The 26,950-nt window shown below is 41.8% G+C and overlaps 1 protein-coding gene across 1 annotated transcript; it reads left to right on the top strand.

Moving 5' to 3' along the window:
• Window positions 1-11,461: 11,461 nt before the first annotated feature.
• Window positions 11,462-15,986, top strand: LOC115774672 (leucine-rich repeat-containing protein 15). Its single transcript, XM_030722030.1, has 7 exons — window positions 11,462-11,690; window positions 12,818-13,006; window positions 13,141-13,325; window positions 13,403-13,659; window positions 15,207-15,327; window positions 15,524-15,659; window positions 15,773-15,986. The coding sequence occupies exons 1-7, from the start codon at window positions 11,675-11,677 to the stop codon at window positions 15,961-15,963; spliced, it is 1,095 nt and encodes a 364-aa protein (XP_030577890.1). The 5' UTR covers window positions 11,462-11,674; the 3' UTR covers window positions 15,964-15,986.
• The last annotated feature ends 10,964 nt before the right edge of the window (window positions 15,987-26,950 follow it).

Raw genomic sequence — 26,950 nt, 5'->3', positions numbered from 1 at the left:
GGTGCCAAAATGAATATATGAGTTTGTGGATAACAGAACTCAACCCTACCCATAACTTTAAAGGGGTTGTCGGTGTCAAGAGCAAAATCTAATCTAAAATGCACTAAACTGAAACTGAGACTGCAAACCATCAGACTGGTAAAGGCCATAAGGTGGTTCCATTGCAGTCAGAGCATCTCATTTCACAATCTGTGGAAACTGTTCCCATCTACTGTAACCAGTATGTGAAGCACTTAACAGCAGCATCCATTAGGGGATGCTGGAGACCCATGTTAAACATGGGGCTTCCCATTACCTTGGTGATGATGTGTTTTCATTACAGTGCCCTGCAGACTCAGTGCTTCCATAGTTAACCTGGGAGGAAGCAGAGCACGGGGGTCTAATGTGGGGTGAGTCATTAGCCTGAAGGGAACAATTAAGGTCCTTGTTTAAATAGACAATAGTGTATTTGACTGGTCATTTGAGCCGGTGCGTGGGGAATAGGTGCTTAGATCGACCATGCTTACTTGAGTGTCATTATAGTCATCTGTCTGCAAGAGACCCGCCTGGCGTTAGCACCCAGATCATCTTATCACAGCAAGTCTTCTAACAGCATCCACTGAAATCTTTAGGAATTTAAGTCAGAGCTGCAGAAGATATGTGAGAATTTTATTTTCTGTTAACTGTAAGGAAGTTAACATTAAAACTAGTGCAACAAAGCCCTTTCCTTATTTCTGTAATAATAATTAAAAGCTCTATTGATTTAAGGTATATTAGCAGTCTTATGTCAACACTGTGTATTTTTACTGCCATTGCCATTGAAAACTACAGATTTTAACATTCAAGAATTTAAGAAAAGCTGACAACACATTCTGTAACCTGAGTTATTAATCTGTTCAGCTGCTACAGCCGCATCCACACGTCAACATTTTTGTGGTACTTTTTAAGAGAACAACCTTGCTAACTTGGTCGCTAACGAACTCTGCATTTAACCTCACAGAGACGAGGTATAATTAGGTGGTTTGTAGGGGTGTTGTCTACAAATGTAATCGTTTTCAACCTTTTTATGAAACTAACAGAGGTAGTGTTATTGACCACTCAAAGCACTTTAAACTACAAGTCATATTTTAACAATGCATTCATATATTTTGTGCTCTTCAAGCACTTTGTGTGTCTCATATCCATGAACAATTCTGAATCACCAACATGCATGTCTATGGACAGCGTGTGTGTGTGTGCGTGTGTGTGTGTGTGTGTGGTGGGTGGTAATCAGAGGAGGCCAGCATGGGGAGAACATGCAAGCTTCACACAGAAGAGCTGCAAATCAGCGGTCTTCTTGCTGAGAGGCAGCAGCCCCAACCACTCCATCACTGCATCACCTGAAGGAGTGACAATGAATACGTTTAAAGTGATTTAATGCATCCTCCTTCTAACTTTGGTTTCTAGCTCTTTTTTTTTTGCTCCCCACAAACTCCTGAGATAAATAAATAGCAGTTTGGCTTCTAAAGTCTTCACAGGTAGTTGCTAATCTCACCCTTCATTTGTCTCTGGGCAATGTAAACACATCGGACTGGAAATGTTACTGATTTGAGAAGTGATATATGAATAACTGCTAGTTATACTACTCAGTGGCTCTGTGGTGTAGCGGTTACCCCTTTACCTTCCACATGGTTTCCTGGTTCAAGACTAGAAGGTGACACACAGCCTCACAGGGGTCACGAGCTCAGGTAAATGGGAGGGTGGCGTAAGGAACCACATCCAATATGCCCCCCTTCTTTATTCGTTATTATGTTCTGATGTAACTGTAAAAACTGCTTGAAAATTTTACGTTGCCCCACAAAGTTTTAAGGTTTTAAGATGCTTTTTAAAAAACCTGGAAGTTAAAATTCTAATTCTGTCTTTTGTGTTGCAGAACTGTGCGACATATTTCAGTGCAGGATTCTCTGCCTTTGTCTTACAGTGGTTCTGGTTGCATTAACATTTTCATCACTTATGCTGCAAAACACCATGTGACAACATGTCTCCCTTTTTCTTCTTTTTCTATCTTGTGTGTCACTTTTCTGTGTCCGCGCCGTGTTTCAGCTGCGAGGATAAAAAGGAGCCGGAGCCTCCGAGCGCCGACTCTGTCTTTCTCAGTGCCGGTCCTGACCTTGCCGCAGTGTCCCTGAAGATCTTTGTTCAAAACTCAACCATTTCACTGACTGCTGTTACTGAAATATAAAAAAAGAGATGATGGTTTACCCACATAAGAGCAACATTGCTCCACAGCGATGTCCTCCTCACTCCTCTTTCTGTGATAGAAACACAAACCACAAGCACTACTGGAGTCATTTTTCCCTCGGTGACTGCTTTCAGTGCAACTTAAAGTTATTTCAAACCTCATGCATTCCAGTCGTGACATTTTACTCTGACTGTGGAGCTCATTTAAAGCTTTTACTAACAAGATCTTATTCTCAGAATGTCTCCTTTGGGTGCAGTCGGAGCCTCTTCTGACATTTTCCTGTAATAATGATGTTTAACGCGATTTTAGAGAACACATTTAAAACTTTGCTGCTTCCCAATCAGCTGTTTCCTTTATTCATGTTCATGCATGTTGTGTGGCTTGTCAGAAACCTGAGCGCCACCTTTATGAAGTCATAAACTCTTAGGCTTTGATGCTGAGGAGTGTGCTTTCAGTGCACCAGAAGGCAATTACTTACTTTTTGCCATTTGTAGTGTATTGACTCCCTGTAAAGTCGAGTCGTTTCATCAATAAGCACTTGGTGCATCCATTCCTCTTTCAGCAGCCATTTATTGACAGTGAAGCTTTCGGAAGCAACCTCAAATGATGGGCTCCTCCATAAAAATGCCATCTGATCACTATTAGCTTTGATCTGATGGCACTGGGCCATTGTTAACAAACGCTTCGATTGGAAGCTTGCCATACAAAATGAATGGCCATCTGCTGTGGGCTGAGTGGCTGTAAACAGCTTCAGATGGCTGTGTGGAGAGAGGGAGGCATTTATCAGCCAGTCACCATCAGCAGCCTCCCCCCTCTCTCTCTCTCTCTGGGCTTCTCTTTAATGGTTTTGCTCGCTCTGTCACTCTCCTCCTCCTTCTTCTCTAACTTTGTAATTTTCCATCTTTACTTTCACAATAGCCATTTTAGGTGTTTTTTATTTTTTTCAACAGTTTGCGCTGATAAACAAGAACAACTGAATTTTGCAATTATAAAAAATGATGTTAATTAATTGGGAGTTAAGTGGGAATGCTGGTGTTATTCTTTATTTTCTTTATTGACTTTATTATCAAGCAAAAAGATCAAAAACAGTGTATTAGTCCATCTGTCATCTGACTTATGCAGACTGCTCTTGGATTTGAGCTTCCTGATCAGTGGTGTTTAAAGTGGACCCATTGTGCTTATTTCCAGCACCATAAACTGGATTTTTGTACTTGAGTTGGCTCTAAGTGATATCAAAGAATGGAGAACCCTGTCCTTTGATATCATTAGTTGGGGAAAATAATTATTTGATCCTGTGCTAAATTTGCATTTTTTTTTCCGCTTCAATGAAATGAACAGTCTCTAATTTTATGATAGTTTCATTTTAATGGAGACTGAATATCAACCAGAAATCCAGAAAAAACGATTTACACAAAAGTTATAAATTGATTTGCATGTCATTAAGAGCAATAAGTTTTTGATCACCAAGCAAAACATGTCTTGGGAGCAACCCTTGTTGGCGAGCAATGCAGTAAGATGTTTTTTGTAGTTGGTCACCAGGTCTGCTCACATCTCAGGAGGGATTTTGACCCACTCCTCTTTACAGAAACTACAGAAAGGATTCTGTAGGATTGAGGTCTATCTTAGCAGATAAACAGCCCCAAAGCATCATGTTTCCACTGTGGGGATGGTGTTCTTTGGGCCATACTCAGCATTTCACTTCCTCCAAGCAAGTCAAGTTGATGCCAAAAATTTAAATTGGTTGGTTGGTTTAATATGACCAAATCCTGAGGTTCTGACTCACAGGGATTATTTGTATGAATGCTGGCACATTTTTAAAACTTCTGCCATGTTTTTTTTTTATGAGCATCCACCACTGTAACACCACTGTAACTGTAACACCGGTGTTACATTAAATACCTGTTGGATATGCACGTCCATTTTTAGATAGCAAACTAAGGGTGAATGCGCAATAAACTCCAACAGTTCTGGATTTCTGAAGAATGTTAATTATTTTTAGCAATACCTGTCCCATCAGTTTTTCCACACTTAATCATCTGGCCAAATGCTAAATGGATAGCCACTGAATTTTGCACCCTTGAAATATTATTGGTCATCACGAAATGAAGCCTTATACTTCAATGTGAAATTTTAGATTTTTAGCTCAGGGTCTGATGCGCTCATGCCACAGTGAAGCACCCATTGTCCATCTGACCACAATTCACAAGAATCACTCCTCCTCCTCCTTGAGAATAGGTCAGATTTGAGTGAGACTTGCACACAATGATAACCTAATGGGTCTTCACCCAAATTTTATTCAGGGTCAAGGTCACATTTGGTGTTCTAAATTCTGTTGGATTTGTCATTAGTTTATGCAATACAGCCAATCAGTGACAAGAAAGCATCCCTTTTTTTCTGTACTCCACACATTCCAATAATCTGGGAATGATGGTCGATTGTGAGCTGGATGAACTTCTGCACGATGTAATTATGTTCTGCAATATTTCGACTATCTTATGGTTTGTGTGTGCTGCTGGTGTCTTTGGAGCATTTTAATGGAACTGTGTTTTATAGAGCATCCAAGAAGTTCTTCTGTTTTGTTACTTTATTACTTAGTACTAATCAGGGACGCATGTCTGTGTATTATCTTGTACATTATAAATGCAGCTCGCTAACCAACGCTGCTAGCATTAGCTGATAACTTAGCACTTCTCAATCTAACTTAGTGTCACCCACAACATCCAGAAACTCACATTATATGTACACACACACACACACACACACACACACACACACACACACGCACACACACACACACACACACACACACACACACTGTTTCTAGGTCCTTGCATTGTGCATGGATCATGCGCACAGTGTTTTACTGGAATACTTGAATAGATTGAAGCCACTGTAAATGATATTGGCAACAGGAGTGTCCCCACTATGATGAATATCAAAAAGACCACTGGACCTCTCTAGGAAAAGCTATGGATGCACATAAAAATTCCCATTTATTTACTGTTGGTTCGGTCTTTTCATTTAGAAGCATTGGCATCATTTAAAAACTAAGAAAGTTAAAAATCAGTTTGAACTGGCTTCTCTCACTGGTCACATCTCTGTTTGCTGTATTAGCTGCCTCTTTGCCCTGCATCACACACCCAGACACACATACCACCCTTCTCTCCCTTCTCACCTCTCTGCTCTGTCTCCCTCTCTGTCTCTGTGATTGGCTGGCTAATGACACTCTTCCAGATGGCTTGCCTACTGTGGTGTGTGCGTGTATATGTGTGCGTGTGCGTGCGTGTGTGTGTGTGTGTGTGTGTGTGTGTGTGTGTGTGTGCTGGCCAGGTTTGAAAAAGATCTTTCATCTTCTCCCTCTGACAAAAGAATCAGTCCAGTCAGCACAGCTGTCTATCTGCTTCCTCTTTTCCACAGAGTCTCAATTAATCCTAATGTCGTGCTGCACAGCTCAATGCTGGCTCGCGCTCTCTCCCACCACTCTATTTATTCTCGCTTTCTTAACCTATCGCTCTTCTGCAATGTTTTCTGCCCATATAGTCTCATTCTCTCTCCTTTCACTCTGATCCTCGCTTTCTCCTCCCACTCCCTCACTGGCTGGCTCCCTTGCCTCTAAATCTCCACCCTTCTGCTCGATCATTGTTTTCTCCCATCTTCTCCATTTCCCTTCTGTTTCTGCCTTTCTTTCTCCTTCTCTGCTTCTCTGTTTCCGCCTGTCCTCCTCCCTTCTCCTCTCTACCCTCAGAGTCCTCACTCTTTTCATTGCTGTGTAACAGAGTGACATGTTTGGGAGTTTTTCTGCTTTCTCCTCTCATAAGGAATTACTGTCCTGACCTACTTCCATGTGCAGCAGCAGCTGCTGCATACGCATGGCTGAGGCACCAGTTGTGTCACTAACTGTCACAGCAAAGGATGTGCAAAATACCTGACCATCCTCTTGTCATCACATGATATAAATTCTGTAAATACAACACAGTCTTATGGCAGTTTGTGATATAGGCACAACATTTAATCTTTTTTTCTTTTCAGGTTTACATGAACAGGATTTCATCAGACTGGTTTTATTCACATCCATGTACACAAAGAGCATATTTTCCACTTTTAGAAGCAATCCACATGTAGGTGCTGGAGGGGTTGGTGGTGACAGGAAAAACTTGTGCTGCTCACAGCAGAAGCCCTAGTCGGTATGGAGTTTTATGCATTAGTGGCGTTAATTTATTTTTATAGTGGTCTTGAGCGATAGTTCTCTAGGCTTTCTGGAGGTCTTTCAAAGTTTTTCTGTGGCTTGTTTTCATTCCAGTCCTTGTAACTGATCATTTTTAGAGGAATTTTTGTTTTTGTTTGTTTGTTTAAGCTACTTAACACTGACCTGTGAATCATGCAAACATAAAAATGCAGCTAACAGAAGGGATGAACCTGTGCTGTGTCTACACATAACAAACATTTTTTAGGCACTTTGTTACTAGCAGTCTGTCTCAAAACTCATGTGGTCTCATTTCCTTTTCTGAATCTAATAACAATAAAGATAAGACACAAAATAATATTAGGAATAACCAACAAAGTATTCCTAAAGAGCTTGGCATGTTGTTGTCGGAGTCCCACAAAAAAATCTGAAACTGGAAAAGTGGAGGACAAAAGAAGAAGTGGCAGGCCTAAAAAACTATCTACAGCAGATGACCAGTATCTGAAAGCCATGTCCTTAAGCGTTCTCTGCCTTAATGTGACAGTGTGGTATAGCAACTGCACGGCACTGGAGAGGAAACAACTGGCCCGGGTGGTAAGAACAACACAGGGCACTGTGGGCTGCTCCCACCCAGACCTTGACTCTATATATGCAGGCTGGGTGAAAAAAAAGAGCCAGAGCCATCGTCACAGACCCCAGCCATCCAGGCCACAGACTGTTTGCACCACTTCCATCGGGAAAGCGGTACAGGAGCATACGGACTTCCATCAACAGACTGAAGAACAGTTTCTTCCCCAGAGCTGTCAGAGCCATCACCCCCCGCTGCACCACACACAAACATACAACATAGTACTATTGTTTTTGTTTATGTATAGTGTATGTATGTCTTTTTAAACGGTAGCTGCAATGGAAATTTTGCTGAGCGTTCAGTGACAATAAAGCAATCTAATCTAATCTAATCTAATCTAATCTAATCTTAAGAAATAGGAAAAAATCTGGCAAAGACCTGAGAGATGTTCCTGGCCCTTCTTCTACTTTTCACCAAAGCCTCGTCAGAAATGGTCTCAGTAAAAGGGTGGCTGCCATGAAACCGTTCTTGAGGAAGGGAAACAAGGAGAAAAGACTGAGGTGTGCTCAGTTACATAAAACTGGGCTGAAAATCAGTGGTAACTGGTCACGAGTATGTCAGGAACAAGGTACAGCAGTGAGAGTCTGCAGCCATCTGTAAAACACGGTGGAGGCTGTGTCATGGTTTGGGGCTGCATTTCAGACAGTGTTGTTGGAGATCTTGAAAGAATTTATGGAATTATGAATGCAGAAATGCCGAATGGAGTAAAAGCATGTTTTTACATGTCATGGATTGGCCTCCTCAGAGCCCAGACCTCAACATTACCAAAGCAGTGTGGGATCGTCATGACAGAAAATGCAATAAAAGGCAGAAACATCCAAAGAAGAGGTTTGAATGTCCTTCAGGAACCCTGGAGAACTGTTCCTGAGACTACTTAAAGACATTAGAAGAGAACTGCCTCAGAGAGTTCAGGCTGGGATGAAGAATAAAGGTGCTTTATGGAATTGTGAAACTTTATTTTTGCCGTGTGTGTGTGTGTGTGTGTATAAAATCTTTAGTTTCTATGACTGTAGTCTCAAATGATGCAGTAATCTCTAGTATTGTTTGGGCCACTTTGTATTTTTACATTCTTATTCATCACATAATAGCACAAGGGAGGGGTCTCATCCTCCCAGTAGCAAGACAACAACCCCAAACATAAAGTCTGAGTCCTAACATAAGAACAAGAAGTCCCGCTGCAGATGGTCTGTCCCCAAACAAAAACACCCTGGAGTGAGTCTGGGTTTACAAGCAAAGTCACTGAGTCTGCATAAATCCACACAGAAGCTGTTCTCCAACACGCTCAGGGTTCTAGCTAGTGGTTGATTGGGCTGGGGGTAGTGTTAGCTATTGGAATAGCTATTAGCTATTGGAACGGATCACTATCACCCCCCCCCCCCCCCCCCCCCCCCACACACACACACAGTCATCAGCTTAGTCTTATCCATATTTTTTTTTACATTTTGTGTTGTTTTAGGCAAACTGTGACAGTTGCAAACAGAACAGAACAAAAAGCGTACCAACACTTTGTGTGTGTGTCTTTCTGACCTCGTAGCTTTAGCTCACAGCACAGGACACTGGCAGAAATCAGTTTTTTTGACAGTACTGAGTCTCCTTTCTGCAGTAACAAGAATGTCAACAAATAGCCCAGCTGTGGTTAAAAGGACTCTTTTCTGTTCTCTTCATTATGCACGTCTATTATGAACAGCGGAAATTCAATGAAGAATAGAGTTTGGCATTATTATATATCTAGTGAGAACAGAGCTTGGTATTAGAATATGAGAAATGGCAATACTTTATAATTTAAGGTCTATTTCCTATTTTCCCTCTATCCAATAATTCACAGAAAAAAAGGTAAATCCACTCATAAACTGTAACCCTCAGGATCTGTGTTGGCTGTAGTTATTAAAGTATTTCAAATACCTTTCTCATACAGTACTTCATTACTGGCTGATCTTGTAACTCATTTATATGGAGATGAATGGAATTTTTTTTTTTTGCAGCTTCCTTAAAGATAAAGCATGTGGCAAAACTAAAAATAAATAATGATAAAAAATGTTCTTGTGACTGCTGTGTTTCTACAAGAGGTTAAAGGAATGTTTCGTTTTCCCTGATAAGGATTCTCCAACATTCCTGTGATGATGTTAGATGTGAATGAATCTGACTGAATCTATTAGTACATCCTATCATCTGTTTCACTTAAAGAGAGGATGTGTGTACCTAATGAAGTGGCCTGTGAGTGTATGTATATCGTGTATACACACTGAGCCAGGCAGTCAAAGGAGATTCCAGGAAGTTGAGGAGTGAACTTTGACCGCAGGGTGCTGTGATGTACATTTGCGTGACCAATAGGAACAAAGAATGAGAGGAAGCGGTTGCAAATGGTACACATAAAGACCATGAGTGGGTGTTTAAAAAAAGACATAGTACAGATAGAGAGCAGCTGATTTGAGCTTTTGGTACCTCACACTTGCCATCATTGGAGGTAGTCTCAATGCAGAGAGATATCCAGATGAGATTTGCAGCCAGTGGCAATCCCATATCTCCACAGTCTGGGACTGAACTCTGTCCTCCAAGATGACAACACTCACCCCCACAGAGCTGGTTTATCAGAGACTGCCTCCAGAATTTGGGAGTGGAGAGGATGGAATGGCCTCTCAGCAGTTCTGAACTCAACCCAACACTTGTAGGATCAGCTTGGGCTTGCTGTCCGTGCCAGAGTGACCAACACAACCACACTGGCTGACTTGGGACAAATGCTGGCTGAATAATGGGATGCCATCCCACAGCAGTGTGTGACCAACATGAGGAGGAGGTGCCAGGCTGTTGTGGCTGTGTGTGGTTCTTCCACATGCTACTGTTACTTCAGACTACAATCATCCAGTCTAATAAATGGTGCCAAACAAAAGTCGATTGCAGAATAAGCTGTTTGGCATCGGCAGAGAATATTTGGCAAGTTTTTCATGGGGGCAACCTGCTGCTCAACCCACAAATACATTTTCCTTACAAATGTGGCAGCACAGACTTTCTAACAGTGTAAGATTTACTGACAATAAGCATTGTTACAACAAAGAAATAGTCGCCCAAACGCAAATTTCCTCACTTTTTGCGCTAAGTTCAGATTGTTGATTTGGCTGCTCCTAAAGTTTTTGCTCTCTGATAGATTTATTTTGGTTTTTCAGATGGATTGACATCTCTGTGGACCTCATATTGAGAGTTCCAATGAAGACAGAGATACCAAATACAAGTTCTTCACTTGTAATCAACTCCAGACCTTTAAACATCTAAATTTGTCATTGAATAACAAAGGAACAGGCCTCACATGGCCAGAAAACCGCTTGTCAGACAAGTCCTTTTACTTTTGAGGCTCTGAAAATGGGGGACTATGTATAAAAATGGCTGTAATTCCTAAACAGTTAATAAAATGCTTTTGTTAAAGTTTGTGAAAGTCTGCACTTCAATCAAATCACGATGGTTTGATTTAAAATATTCAAAGAGTAACAAAAGTAACAAAAATTGTGTCATTGCACAAATACCTTGAGGATACTAATGTCATGAAACGCTGCGGCTGGCAGGAGTGAGGACCTCTAAGTAGACACCAGAGACACAGGAGTAAACTCACAACACAGCTTTAATCCTGGAGACAGGGTTGCAGACACACAAAGGGAGCAAACTTGAACTGACTGAAGACCACAGGATGAGCACCGATGACAATGACGCGACAAAGACTGGAACACAGACAATATAAACACACTAGGTAACGAGGGGATTAGGAACACCTGGGAGGGAGACACAGGAACAGACAGTACCAAAATAAGACAGGAACTTACATGAATGAACAAAACCCAATACAAATTTGAAAACATAACAGGAACTCAATGAAAACAGAAACCAAAAGAACTAAACACAAAATACTGGGCACATGGCCCAGGGTCATGGCAACTAAATGTAGTATCTGTGCTGATTTCTCACTTTTTGAGCAAGGTACATGATATGCAGTACACAAACCAGATGTATATGTCTCATCGCTGTTTTAGATGATGCTAGCTTGCACAGGTGCACGTGTGCAAACTGGAGTGACTCAGAGCTCCTTGAAGCTTGTGAATCATGGACTAACCGCTCGAAAACCTGAGAGCTGAAAAATCCTGTTGTCCTGACTTTGAAAGTCAAAAGTTGGTTCTCACACGGGCAGAGGGAATCAACACACAGACAGACACACATGCATACAGTATATGCACACACACACACACTCTGTAGACCAGGCAGTGAAACATGGATCGGTGCCATCATCTGTGGATGCCACTTTTCTCTGTGCTCTGTGACTCTGCAGAACTTGCAGCGCCAGGAGTTTCACACCCTCTTTTCACTGGCTGCTGAGGCTGCGGCTGTGTTCCCACACCATCACTTTGGCAACTCTCTCATATGCTGCATAGTTTCATGTACCTGTTTCAGAGCTCGGGGAGAGTTGAGAAATCTGTAGTATGTAATTTGTGAACCTACAAATCAGATTTTACAGCCCATTGGAAGCAAGCGCACAGACGGCTGGACTAATTCTCTTTGACTGGCACCTGGTTCTTATATAACAGTGTACTACAGAGGCTTTTAAAGGCAAAATTATTCTGTTTAAGAGGTGAAAACAAAGTGGTCAGCCTTTAGGAGGATTGAGCATTGCCCAGGAATTGGGATGACAGCCTGTTCGGGTAAGTGGCAGCCAGCAGGATAAAAATCAGATTGACTGCTTTTAAGAGAGCTTTATCTGTCTTACTCCCCCCCCAGTTCAGATCAGCTTTTAAGTCCAATCAGAGAAAAGCTCACCTCAGTCAGTTAAGTTATTTGAAATGATAATCAGGTGTCTTTTTTTTCTTTTCACTGATGAAAATCGTGTCTTTGTGTGGAAGTGTCATTGTAGTGTGGGCGCTTGGTTTAATGCTCTGCCTGCTTTTGATGTTTGAAGGGATTGTCTCTGCACACACAAGGCTTATGAATGGGATTAGCTGCAGGTACATTTTTGATTGTCCACATATCTTTTTATTTTTAAAAAAGTTATCTTCACTGTTCAACTATAACATGACATATGTATAAGTATTTCATTTTCAAATTATATGTTCCTAGTAATAAATATCAGACTTTATTTGAAATATAAGATTGCACTGGTCAACAGGTTTTCAGAGGTTTTCTTGTTTCTTATGGATTTTTATGTTCTGAATCCAAATATGAGAATTAAAATTGCTGTTTGGCTGCTGTTTTCAGGGTAACTGATTATTACATTTTTTAGATGAGTTTGATTCATAAATTATAAGATTGTTTCTTTCTTTGTGTAATACTTTAAAAGTGAGAAAAAGGAGAAGCCATAATGTGAAACATAATAATAAAAAACATAGTAGAGTTATTCTGCCGCGAATGATCAAAGAAATCAAATGAAGCCAAAATGGATGAATAGTTCATAAGTGGTTAATAAAAATGAAAATTAGGATTTTGTGCACAAATTCATGACTTAAAATGTTTTTTTTGTAATATTTTTTGTTTTGAGTAAGAACCTGAAAGACCTGATCCAGTAACATATCAAGAAAACTAGAGTCAACGAACAATTTTAAGCACAATTTCCCCCAAATTAGTAAAGTTTGACTCCATTTTTTGACAGCATTTTGGCTATAGACCAGCATTGTCCAGTTTCTGAAAGTGTGGCCTAGTTAGCATGTACCTAAAACAACATGCAACATTAAGCCTCAGTAGGAGCTAAGAGATTAAAGGTGGAAATATTGATTCTAATAATTACGCTAATTTTAAAGTCAAAATAACATTTTTCTATACACTCTCCACTCTACAGAGAGGATGGAGCACTTAGCATGGTTGATACTAGCAATGCTATGGATGGTGCAGGCTGTGGCGTGCTGCCCTGATGTCTGCAAATGCTCCAGGAAGTCTGGCCCAGAAAAATCAGAGGTCAACTGTCATAAGAGGGGGCTTCGAGTTTTTCCTTCCAATCTGCCTCCTGATTCTTGGATCATTAAATTAGGTTTGTACCTTTTTAATCAAACCTGCTTTAGGATCTGTTTGACATTCAAGGCATGCAATAATCCATCTGACATTTAACTAAACGTAATGGGACCTAATTGCATCAATAACCTACTTCTTTTTTGCTGATGAAAGGTGAGAATGGTATCACAGACCTGAAGGCAAATACTCTGAGATCAATTCCAAAGATTGAGAGCATCAGCCTGGAGAGAAATGCCATAAAATCCATCCATCCCCAGGCCTTCTCTGGTGCAAAGCACCTGATGCTTCTCAATCTTTACGGCAACCACATAACCAATCTTCCACCAAGGGGATTTCAGGTAAAGAGTTTGGGGAGGAATATACTTTCCATCAACATTACAATAATCTGACCAAAAACTGTTTTCTATATCTGAAGGACCTCCTAAACCTTCGCTTCCTCATGCTGGGGCAGAACCAGATTGGCATCCTCAAACCTGTGATTTTCGCTGGCATGAGGAACCTGTCGGAGCTGGACCTTCCACTCAATGCACTGACAATCGTCCCATCTAATGCCTTCAAACCTCTGATTGCCCTCAAAGTTTTGGACCTTTCCCTCAATCGCATCCAGAAGATTTCTCCCAAGGCCTTCACTGGGCTGAGGCAGCTCTTGTTCCTCAACTTGGACAATAACAGGTCACAATGACATGTTCCATTGAATGGGATTGTTGTACAGCTAGTGGTTACAAATGTAGCTCGCCTTTCTACTTCAGGTATTATGAGTGAGGATCAGCCTTCTGTTACATGCATTGTTATATGTTACTGGTGAGAATATGACCATAGATGTGTTCAAGAATTGTTTTCTCTTTATCTTTATTGATTGGAATAAAATGAAAAACAAAGTTTCTAGATTAATGACAAGAAAAAGAAAGCAACCCTCAGTGGACACATAATCACACTTTTGGGTTTACCTCTTATCCTACTAAGATAAACAGCTTCATGTATGAATGGCAGCGTTCTTGAGTTTATGATACTGACATTGCAGACGGGGGGGGGTGGTGGGTTGTGTGGCAGTAATTGTAGGAGTTCAACACATCAAGTTCGCCATCAAATGAAATAGAATTTCGATGTATAAAATGTATAATCTGGTCTATATTTCTCACTTTGTAGGAGACGGTCTGACCTGACCTCCATCCATCCAGCTGCTGTACAGTTTTTGGCTTCATGCTGCGACTAGTTGTGACCAGAGAAATGCTGTCGGTGTTTGTGGGAACAAAAAGTACAGAAAAGCTTACCACATCATACATATATATTTTCTTATAGGGTTTGAGATATTGTTAGAGATAATATTAGGAGCTCCTTTCTGCTCTTATTTGGTGAACACTCCATGACCCAACACAAGTGATGGTAAAGTTTGCTGTAAATGAGAAATCTCAACAGCTGACACTTCGCAAAATCAGCTTAGTCAGAATAAATTTTAGCCACTAGCCCAGAGCAGCTGCACTCAGCACCGTTAATCTGGTTGCTTGTTTTGAATTTGAATTTCGTCCTAATTTATTCCAAATTTAGCAGCTAGAGAGGCCCCTGTTTTTATTTTTTATAATACTTATAATACTTGATCATGCAGCAGCTGAATGGATGTGCTGGTGGTAATGGCAGACTAGCACTTTGAAGTTAGCCAAAACCATCTAGAGCTGAATATTATTGGCTGGTTTACCTTCATCAGTGAGACTAAATCCTAAATACTTAAAACATAGTTAACTACACTTTAGCTGAGCTGAGCAGCTGAGCTCACTTAGCTTAGCTGCCCATTCACCGCTAGAGACTGCTGTATGGTGTTTTCATGTAATACACTGTAATATAGTCTCTGGTTTACTAGGAAAAGAGTATTTATTCTTTTTTAGCGTGTTAAAATCAGGCCGCGGTGTATTGCTGTTCGGTACTCTCTTTTCTAATGGAAGAGAGTGCCGATGTATCACAGAGTGTTGAATTATGGCTTCTGTTTAGGGTTAATTTTTGCTCGGCTATCAAATATATTTATGATGAGTAAAAATAGATTCCCGATACTCAGAAAAATAAAAAAACAAAGAGGAAAAAGAGTCTTTGACTAAAAGACGAGTGCGCCAGTGGATGTGGTCAGTGGATACCACATCCACTGGTGACTTTATTGCCACTTTCCAAACGGTTTAAACTTCAACAGTTTCACAGTGTTCTTATACTTCTGATTGTCTCCCCGAATCCAGTCTGAAGAATATTCCTGCTGGAGCGTTTCAGCCGCTGCGATCTCTGGAGATGCTGGTTCTAGACAACAACCTTCTATCTACACTGAGTTTATCAGCTTTGGATGGCCTGGGCAACTTGCAGGTAACATGGTCACCTATACATAAAACAAAGTAAAATCAGAGACTGCCTTTCATTTGAAGCATGCGGTACATTGTAGTTAGATGTCCTACCCAGCAGACCTTGATCTGGCTAGTTCTTGTGCTAACTGACATTACATTGCACAAAGCTTCTTTATTTACTTAAGTAATAAATATTCACATGCTGAATACTGAACCAGGAGCTGTACCTGAGGAGCAACGAGCTGGAGCGCCTGCCCTCGGATGTGTTTATCAACCTGCCCGAGCTTTCACAGCTGGCACTCAGTGGAAACCGCCTGAAGACAGTGGATGGAAACATGTTTGCCCATATGCCCGGTAAGAAGACTGCCAGCCTGGCTTTTTCCTGTCCCATTTTCACAGGAAGTAAAATGTGACTGTTCAGCAGGTTGCTGTTTTAGTGATAAACATTCTTTTCTGGCCTGTCTTAGTTCTAAAGAAGCTGCACCTCCACGACAACCCGTGGCAGTGTGACTGTAACATTACGTCGCTGGTGCAGTGGATGGGACAAACCAAGGCCACTCTGTCACCACGGCACACCCTGAAGTGCGTGACTCCTCAAGAGCTCCAACATAAGAGCCTCAGTAGCCTGCAAACTGAAAAACTGCTCTGCCGCACTTAACGGCAAAGATGAAGATCACAGCGTGAGCTTGGATTTCTGAAACTGCGATATATTCCTGTTTGACAAACATTTATAAACTTTGACCAAAACGTTTCTTTTATTTTATAGTTTATCGAGTTTTTTTTTTTTTTTGAACAGCTGTATTGAATGTTGCCTAATTTTGATTCATACTCTTTATCGTGGAACTCTTTAACAGCAGTTAAAATCTAAGGATCACCAAAGCTGTAGGTATGAGGTGTTAATGGGACAGAAAGATGTGCATTATGAGTGCATTTTCCACAAGCAAAGAATAAATGCTGCCCCTTATCTTCAGTGGTGAGATTAACATTATAATCCCATATTGCTTGTCTTAAAAAGACTTTGCAGGTTTGGAAAGTGATGGATTACATATAATGGGATTACATTAATCACATTCCAGGAAATGGTTTCTCTAATCTGTTCCAGTTTATGTAAATAAAAAGGATAAAAAGCCTTTGGATAGACACTGCTGGGATTCTGTGCAGCTGAATGTAATAGTGAAGACAGCTGTAGATAATGACAAGTTGCTGGATTTGTAATCTTGTCTTCATTTTAATGTGCTGATATAGAGACCTCCAGTCTTCTGGCTTAGGCTTTTTCCCAATTACCTGGTTGCAAAGATTTATTTCCATTCAGGCATGAAAACATCATATCCAACGCTTAGACTGGGTGATAGGCAGAAGCAGAGTGAGTGAAAAAAACTCTAAGACTAAGACACTTAATCTATTTGTACTGTTGTAGCATATGTTCAGTTTTAGTAACTGTGTGTGTGTCCAGTTTTTGTGAATTTTGTGCTTGATCCTCAAATATAAAGATGATAATTCCTTTGTATTTCATTCTCTGATTAAAAAGGTAACAAAGTGGAAAGTTTAAAGCCTAATCTTAAATGTGGGGATGGTGTGTGTCTCCTGAACTCAAACTGCAGACGGGGGAAATAAGGAAGTGAGTAGGAAAGAGCGTAATGGAAGTAACTTTGTTTAAGTGTCAGGTCATTTCAAATGCAGTGTTTCTAACAGCTTAACAAATATCAGCAAACACACAAACTGTTTGTGCACACAGTGCGTCTGCTAGCTACAGATGCAGCTGCTTTATTTCCCAGGGAGAGAAAAGAATGAGCAACAGTGAGAGGAAGACGGGAGAGGAAGAAGAGAGATTATTTTTAAAGGTCAGGACTGTTCACTGACATCTGACCAACTGGAAATTTAAAGCCAGCATGTGATGTCCTCCTTCATCTACACACAAAGTGTTGCTGAAGGTTTTCATATGATGAAACCTCCTGCAAAATAAACTCAAGTATACTAACTTTGTTTTGTTCAAAGGTTGCATGAGAATACTGCGCAGTTTAGTGCAGGCTACACTGGATAGTTTGTAGCACTGTGGTGAAGTTTACAGTGATGGACTGATGCAGAGCAGCTGTGGTGTTCATGGTCAGTGTTAGGTTACATCACGGGGAGCAGACATCAAAATGAATCACTGAATTCCACCTTTCTGAGCTTTTTGCTGTCTACGAGTGGGAAATCAGCCGCGATAGCTCATGTGACGTCTGCTTGTTGTGTAAATCCACAAAGAGCAGCAGCGCAGCTCAGCCGGAGCTCACAGCAGAAATTGTTGTTTCTAAGTGGTTCTTTTAGGTTTCCCTCACCCGCTGAATCTGACTTTTATCTCCTGACTCGTTTTTCTGTTTAGGTCTGGTCACCCAGCAACAACATACGCAACAGAAAATACAGCTTTTTTTTTTTTAATTCCCAATTTTTTAAAAGTTGGTACTATGGTGTAGTTTATGATGCATGACAGAAAAAACAAAATACATTTTTCAAATCAATTCTGTGTTTCACAGGTAGCCAGAGCCAAATCAGGAGTGATGTCTTTTCTTTGTACAAGTCAGAAGTCTAGTAATTGCCTTTTGAACCATCTGCAACTGAGCAAGAGTGGATCTGGTCAACCTAATACTGTATACAAGGAGTTAGAGCAGTCCTGCTAAGGTGTGGATAACTGCTTTTCAGTCCTTTAGAGATAAAACCAGTTTTAATTTAGCGCTGATTCTCAACGCTCACTTGACTGATAAAAATATATTGTCAGCTCTCATTGTACAGTATGCATGATGATGCTAAAGCTAACTCTAATCCTGTCCTATCAGACTGTTACTCTGGTTTTTTACAAACTGTTCTCACATCTTGCAGTCGGGAAAAATTCTGACACGCATCAAAAACTCTTTAAGTTTTTTCTCTTTCTTTCTTTTCTCCAATCGTTGGACAAGGGTCGGTCTTGTCATTGATGATGACTTAAACCTCACAGGGTTAACACTTTAAACTGAAGCATGCAACGCATGATTCAAAACGTAGCGCACGAAGAGATCGGCACAGAGAAAACAACCTGCCCTGCCGCTGTAGTTCTTCCCTCCACTTCTATCTGTCAGTGCACCTTCATCAGACTTCACCCTGTGATTTGCTGTTGCTGTACTGCAGCCTTCTTCATCGCTGCCGGTGTCAGACCTGCACACACTCATCAGATTCCATCCACGGGAGGGAGAGAGACAAAGCAGGCAGAGACGGTGCTAGATCAGATTATGGATGGAAACATGGAGGTGGAGAGAAAAGACAGAAGATTATGACAGGAATGTTGAGATGGGAGTTGGAGTGGGGGTGTCAGCAGAGCACAATATCCTGCCCTTAGCTTTCTACTATTGACGAGGTGACTCCCATCGACCTCCTTGTACAATGACTTTGACGTGAAAACATCAGTGTCTCCCACTCCAGTGGAGGACATAATCACCATAATTTCCACCTGCTCTAAACCTGCTATTATAGAAGAGCGCCTAAGAACAATATAATAGCCAGGCTTTTTTCCAAGCTGGAGCTTCTTCAGCCACTCTTGGTGTCTCATATATACAGCAAAGTCAAAGTTTTTTTTTACTCCCCAAAGATATTTTGTCATTGTTGTTTTTTTTTGTTTTAAATCTTTAAAAATTGGCTGCTACTCAGTTTCAAAGAAGGCTCATTGTGATTATATTATATACTATATATATATTTATATTGTTTTTAAACATAGATACAGAATGAAGCTGTTCAACATCTTTTTCTGCTCTGTGCACTTGAGATTCTTTGTCCCACACGTCATACAAGTATTATGATCATGTAATTAGGTAACTGTAGAATTCATGCATCCTCTGTTTATTTAATCATTCAGGCAGTTGGATTTTCTCTACACATCATTAGTATAGGCTGTATATTGCTATAAGTCATATAAAATTACCAAAAAAAATCAATGAAAATATATTTTAGGCTTTATGTTTTATGTTGAAACTGGAAAGATTATTTAGCAATCTTTTATCATTAAAAAAAAAAAAATACTGACATATACTATACTGCCAAAAATATTCACGCGTCTGCCTTCATACACTTATGAACCCGAGTAACATCCATTCTTAATCCAGAGGATTTAATATGATATTGGTCCACCCTTTGCTGCTTCAACAGCTTCAACTCTTCCAGGAAGGCTTTCCACAAGGTTTAGGAGTGTTTTATAGGAATTTTTGACCATTCTTCCAGAAGCACATCTGTGAGGTCAGACTCTGATGTTGGATGAGAAGGCCTGGCTCACAGTCTCCACTCTAATTCATCCCAAAGGTGTTCTATCAGGTTGAGGTCAGGACTCTGTGCAGGCCAGTCAAGTTCTTCCACACCAAACTCACTCATCCATGTCTTTATGGAGCTGCTTTGTGCACTGGTGTGCAGTCATGCTGGAACAGGAAGGGGCCGTCCATCAGATTGTCAGATGGAGAGTGACTCGTTACTCCAGAGTGTGTCTGTGTGTGTGTGTCTGTACTTTTTGGGGATGTTAACATGGGAGTCTATGTGGGATGACTTGATTTTTATTTCAGTCTCTGGTGGTCACAAGAGGAACTACAGTTTTCGGAACTTTTCCAATGGCTTTATTTTGTAGCCTCAGAGGTTTTTCACACACTGATGCTTGTCCTGAATGATTCTTTAAATCCTTCAGAAAAATGAAATATCTTAAGAAGCACACTGACTTTGGAAAGGATGGAAAGCAGGTAGGTAACCACAAAATAATACATGTCAACCACAAAATACAAGGGAGTGTTTTTTTTTTTTGCTTTAACAGGGGAAATGGCTTCCTCCTGCCATCAATATCAGGCTGATTGTTCCCTGGATAAAGCTGAAAAACAGAAGACTTTCAGATAACCAGCACAGAGGATCAAAAACAGAATACAATGCGAGGGTCCAGAGGAGGGTTTGAGGAGAAAACATATATCGCACATTGATTTATTCATGATTTGTCTGACTCCCTAATTTGTCAGATTTACCAAATGTATTGTCTGTATATGCTTTGTGCTCACACGTCTGCTGTGTTTGTCCACAAAAATACTTCCTCAGCTGCTCACTGCAATAGCTAACTGGGACACTCAGTGGGACCTTTGTGAGACAAAGCTGCTTTTTCCCCCGACCCAGAAAAAAAAAACAGCTTACAGGGCTTATTTTTCTTTTATTTATTTATATATGTATACATATATATATATGTACATGTATAGTGTAGTATAATATATATGTGTGTGTGTGTGTGGTTTAAATTGAACATTTCAGCATCAAGCACTTTTTAAACTTTCAGTGATCCCATGACAGCTAACTCAGTATGACCTGTATGATCACAAACTTCCATCCCCTCTTGGCTTCATTATGTAGTTCATTTACTTAACCAGAGTACCTCCGCTGGGCCATAAGTGCCTGGATAAAGGGCAACCTGAGCTGTGCTGCCTGAGGGCCAATTTAGAAAAAGGGGCACTGAATCAGTGATGCAGAGGCAGAATTATTCTTTGACTGTTCCCACTATCTAAACAGGTCAGCGCCAGCAAAGACCTTAATTTTCTGTCCTTATTTTGTACTTTTTAACGAGGACAGCTGGTCCCTAGTGCTCTGTTTACTTGTGTTTTCTTGAGGCTGGCTCCAAAAGTGAATGAATTCCCACAGACTTCCATATTAAAATATGGTTTTACAAAAAAATGGTGCAAATAAACAATTTGTGTCGTACCACTATTATGTAATCACATTCTGTTTTTCTGTAACACAATAATGTTATGCATCACTGTGCTAAATCCAGTAATCACATTGCAGTTACGATGTTGCTTGCATTACAAAGGTTCTTGTGTGCCTTTTTTTTGGGCACTTGCGCAACAATCAGCTGACTTTAGTTTGTGTGCAGAGAGGAGGAAGATGGTGGAGTGATCTACAGATTTTTTGGAGTGGCGATATGGACTTTACTTTTACTTTTATTGCATACAAGAAAACAAATTTGATGGCAGTGCAAACTATGTCTAGGAAAGAAACAGCTATCCACTGCTGCTAACACAGCAATGTCACAGACAGCATGCTAGCACAAAGTTAGTAGCCAAAGACCCACAGTGATGTTAAAGCCGAGTGTATGCCAGCCCCATTTGCCAGAGCCTGAACATCAACAGGTAACAAAAGCAGTGCTGCCACCTTCGTTTCTACCTGGACCTGCTTCTCCAGTAGAATGACACTGTTGTTTGTTGTAAAGTGCTTTTTTCAGGCTCATTTTTCTCTTTAGGCTGTTGCTTTTGTCTGAAATGCTGAAAGAAAGCTCATGACAGGTACTCATGTTTGTACTCACATTTTTTTATATAGCACTTTGACATTTTAACCATACATTCATGCAGCATATTATTCTATACACTTCCAGCCCTTTATCTACCATATAACTATGGGCAATTTAGAATCACCACTTACCCTAACATGTCTTTGGACTGTGGGATTTGGAAGCAGAACATGCAGAAAGGCCCTGCTGGGGCTGTGCCAACAAAGGCAGCTACAAAGCTACTCTCTAAGAAGTCAGCTCACCAGTTTTTGGCAAGTGATTCTTTTTTTTTTTGGATACAGGTATCTGTAAATATGGGTTGCACCTGGTCTATAGATAACCCAGCTTGCTAGCATTAGCTCATAAATTAGCACTGAACCCTCTCATCATATATGGTGACTTCTGGCTCCAAAATAACAACATGGCAGTGACAAAATGCTAACATCAAAAAGAAGCTTTAGAAATCAGTGGGAGATGTGGTGGTGGCTCTGCTCATCTTTTTTTTTTTAAATAAAGGCTGTTGTTGTTACTAGCTATTACAGCTTAGTTACCTGATATTAATAGTCAGTGACATTAAATTATTTGTGTTGAAGAACAGGAAGGATGCCAATGGAAATGTAGATATTACCTTTTTAGCAAATGACTAATTTCTAGATGTTTTCTCAGTCAGTTGCAAAACTCAGTGAGGTGTGGTTGCCTTCATTTTCACCTCCACTCTGCTTTCAGTATGAACACACCTTAGGTCTAACCACTTATCATATTAAAGGAGTTATTCTGGTGTGTAGCCACAGTCAGGCATCAGTGATGGAAGGAAAGGCCAACAGCAGTAACGGAGGAACTGTGGGACAAGGACGAGGAGAATAGGACTTTTCACTCAAGGACAAATTTCAAACATCAGTCTTCCTATTGGAGTCCAGGTGCGACCTCATCAAAACAAGAGGAGTAGGTGGATGAGGATTAAGAAGGGGTCAAAAGGTGGTGAATAGCTATCCTGGTATAAGAGGCAGAGAACGGCATTTGAACTGATTGAGGTTATTTTGGTGGTTGGCAGAGTGAAAGCATTTATGGATAAACTCAGGGCTCAGCATTGCTATTTACCATCAATAATAACTCACCACGCAAAAACAGAACCGTTAGTTCCAGAAGAGTTTTACTTTAAGAAACATGAGACATTTCTGTCATTTGAAAAAACCTCGTCAACAATAAACAAGAATGTGTTTCTTCTAGAAGCCGTTCCTTTCTTACATATTATATGGTAACCAGCAATGGTTCAAACAGATAACTGTCAGTCTCTTTAGCTACTGTGCTAACACATTATGTTCTATTGTGTGTACAGTTACCCACATAGCAGGCATATTTGCACCTATATTGGGGACTTTGGCTCAGTTATGCCACTTCCAAGTGTTGTGTGGGCTGAATGTGGACTGGAGGTCATGAAATTACCTGAAATTAATTACAGAAAGTGCAGTGAAGTCCAGCATGAGTTGGGATTACTCCATGAAAAGTGCAAAGTAGTATAAATGTATACATCAACCTGTCTAGTGACAGAGAAACTGACTAGGCAGGAAACTGTGAGATACGTCATGCTGAGCTACAGCTGTCAGAATGAGAAGAGGAGCACACAGTGGTGAACGTCTGGTCGGGGATTTCAGCACAGTGTGATTTAGCACAGTCCTGCTGCTGCGGCACCACTACAGTCAATCAATGTAGTCTGTGTTTGCATTCAGCTCACAGTCTGCATGCCTTTGGTTTAAGCAATACAGCAAACACATTGCTGCTGAAATCACAGTCTGTTTGTGTGATTGTACTTTGCATGTCTCTCTGGATAATATTGCAAAATAAAAGCATGCAGACTCAGCCTTAATCACCATAAGAAATGTGCAATCCTACACATTTTCTCACAAAAACTCAACAAATGGTGATGTTTGCAGTTTTCAGATCTTTAAAAACGCCTTCCTCCCCCTGACTTGTCTTGTGTTGTAGTCAAGGCAACCTCTGGGGCAGAAAAATTAGTGGAGAGAAAGAGGGAAAATGAAAATGAATTCAGTGCAGAGGTTAAAAAAAAAAAACTGCAGTTCCACAAATGGCCACTTGAGGCTGGCTCCAAAAGCAAGTCAATGCCCACAGTCTTCTACTGTATGTTAAAATGCCTAGCTTTACAGCATTAAAAAGCATTCAACTTGCTACATCAAATATGTTTAGTCTCTATAGCTAATTTATCTGCTAATGACAACAGGAGGTATATTATTATATAACTTACCACTCACACTTTCCATGTAATACCATCTCTATTAGGGCACAGGGCTGCACATGAGCCTGAAAACAGTACCCATTGTTTTCTATGCCAATTATTGAAACTGTATTTATTTCTGATTAAATATTTTGATTTCCTGAGATGAGACCTTGACATGTTTGTTTTTAAATCATATCAATATCTGTGCCTGTTTACTTTCATTCAGATAGCATCCCCACATCGCAAATCCCAGTTTAACCCAGTTTTCTGTGAATATATTCACAGGCCTATTCCGTGAATTGACACCTTATCATGGATGAGGGGTTTGTGTGTCTCAGTGATCCCAGGAGCTATGTTGTCCGGGGGCTTCTCCCGCTGGTAGGGTCTCCCATGGCAAATTGGTCCTAGGTGAGCAGCGAAAGAGCGAATCCAAACACCCCAATGGAAAAGTCACCAAGCGAACTGTTTACCCTGCCTGGGATAGGGATACTGGGGCCTCACCCTGGAGCCAGGCCTGGGGAAGGAGCTTGAGGGAGAGCGTCTGGTGGCCAGACATTAGCCCGTGGGCTGGACTCTGTTCCAGTCTGGAGTTGTCGGCGACGAGCTGAGGTGGATATTCTTGTAGTCCCTCGGCTTGCTGCCTGTACGCTGGAGTTTTCACCAGTTGCTTCCCTGCGCCTTTGGGCCAGGGAACCTGTCATGACTGTTGTTTGCGGTTATGCGCCAAATGACAGTTCAGAGTACCCACCCTTGTTGGACTCGCTGGGCAGGGTGCTCGGGAGTGCTCCATCCGGTGACTCCATTGTTCTGTGGGGAGACTTCAGTGCTTACGTGGGCAATGACAGTGAGACCGGGACGGGCGTGATTGGGTGGAATGGCCTGCCTGATCTGAACCCAAATGGTGTTTTGTTATTGAACTTCTGTGCAAACCACAGTTTGTCCATAATAAACACCATGTTTGAACATAAGGATGTCCATAAGTGCACGTGGCACAAGGACACCCTAGGTCGCAGGTTGATGATCGATTTTGTAATCGCACCATCAGATCTGCGGCCGTATGTTCTGGACACTCTGGTGAAGAGAGGAGCTGAGCTGTCAACTGATCACCACCTGGTGGTGAGTTGAATCAGGTGGTGGGGGAGGATACTGGACAGACCCAGCAACCTAAACGTATTGTGAGGATGCGCTGGGAATGCCTTGCAGAGGCCCCAGTCCACGAGATCTTCAGCTCCCACCTCCGACAGAACTTCGACAGCATCCCAAGTGTTCCAAGCGGAATGCAGCTCGGGTGGTGCCTGAAGCAAAAAACTCTGGTGTGGGAGGAGTTTGGTGAGGCCATGGAAAAAGACAAACCACCAGACGACTCAGGAGGGGAAAGCGGTGCTCTACTCACATGGTCTATAGTGTGGGTGGGGCACTGCTGACTTCAACTGAGGATATAGTCAGGCGGTGGCAGGAATACTTTGAGGACCTCCTTAAACCCACTGACACACCTTCTGTAGCGGAAGTAGAGTCTGGGGATGAGGGGGATGACTCGTCCAGGTGGTTAAACAACTCCTTGGTGGCAGGGCCTCTGGGGTGGACGAGATTTGCCCTGAGTTCAGGAAGGCTTTGGATGTTGTAGGGCTGTTGGCACGCCTCTGCAACATCATGTGTAGATCTGGGGCTGTGCCACTGGATTGGCAGACTGGGGTGGTGGTCCCCATCTTTAAGAAGGGATACCGGAGAGTGTGCTCCAACTATTGGGGGATCACACTCCTCAGACTCCTTGGTAAAATCTGTGCCAACAGTGCTGGAAATCAGGGTCTATCCAATAGTTGAACCTTGGATTGAAGAGAAACAAAGGGGTTTTCGTCCTGGGCGTGGAATGCTGGACCAGCTCTTCATCCTCTCGAGGATATTCGAGTGTGCGTGGGAGTTTGCCCATGCAGTCTACGTGTGCTTTGTGGACTTGGAGAAGGGATTCGACCATGTCCCTCGGGGTATCCTGTTGGGGAGTTCTGTGGGAATATGGGGAGTCAGGCCCTGTACAACCATGGCGAGAGATTGGTCCACATTACCGGCAATAATTTGGACTCGTTTCCTGTGGGTGTTGGACTCCGCCAGGGCTGCCCGTTGTCACTGACAGATGATTTCTAGGCATTGCCAGGTGGTGGAAGGTTTCTGCCTTGGTGACCTCAGAATCTCACCTCTGCTCTTTACGGATGATGCGGTCCTGCTGGCTTCATCAGGTGGTGGCCTCCAGCTTGCAGTGGAACGGTTTGCAGCTGAGTGTGAAGCAGGTGGCATGATTAAATAGCACCTCTAAGTCTGAGGCCATGGTTCTTAGCCAGAAAAGGGTGGAGTGCCCACTCCAGCTCATTAACGAGTTGCTGCCCCAGGTGGAGGAGTTTAAGCATCTTCTTCAGGAGTGACGGGAGTGGGAGATTGACAGATGGATTGGGGCTGCACCGGTCTGTTGTGGTAAAGAGAGAGCTGAGTGTGAGCTGCTCCTCCACATTGAAAGGAGCCAGATGAGGTGGTTCGGGCATCTGACTAGGCTGCCTCCTTGTCAGTTGTTTTGGGCATGTCCTAACGGGAGGAGGCCCTGGGGCAAACCTAGGACACGCTGGAGACACAATATTTCTTGGCTGGCCTGGGAACGCCTTGGGGTCACCCGGGATGAGCAGGTGGAGGTGTCTGGGGAGAGGGAGATCTGGACTTCTCTGCTTAGGCTGCTGTCCCCATGACCCAGCCCCGGATAAGTGGAAGAAAATGGATGGATGGATAATCACAGGCTGTTTACACACATTTAAAGTATGTTAGCAACACAGAACACAAACAGTTTTGCTTACAGCTTGTAGCAATGACAGACAAAAAAGTGACAGAGGATTCTGAGGAGACACAACTTAAAAATTGCTGTTTACCATCTCAACACCACCATCCCTCCTTTTCCTTGTTGTCATGGCAACCCTTTCTTATGTCAGATGTGTATATGCTGTCTCTATATGGCACCTACTGAGCTGGCAGCCACATGCTTAACTGCTAATGCACAACAACGAGAAAATCCTTGCTTGAAGGGCAGCAGATACAGAGCTGATGGAGAGGAATGTCTTAATGCAGGCTGGTGTAAACGGTCAGTAGCTT

Source organism: Archocentrus centrarchus, chromosome 24 (genome assembly GCF_007364275.1).
Source record: "Archocentrus centrarchus isolate MPI-CPG fArcCen1 chromosome 24, fArcCen1, whole genome shotgun sequence".
NCBI classification, from domain to species: domain Eukaryota; kingdom Metazoa; phylum Chordata; class Actinopteri; order Cichliformes; family Cichlidae; genus Archocentrus; species Archocentrus centrarchus.
Note: the sequence above shows the minus strand (reverse complement) of the source record. Positions and strands in the feature narration are given on the sequence as shown.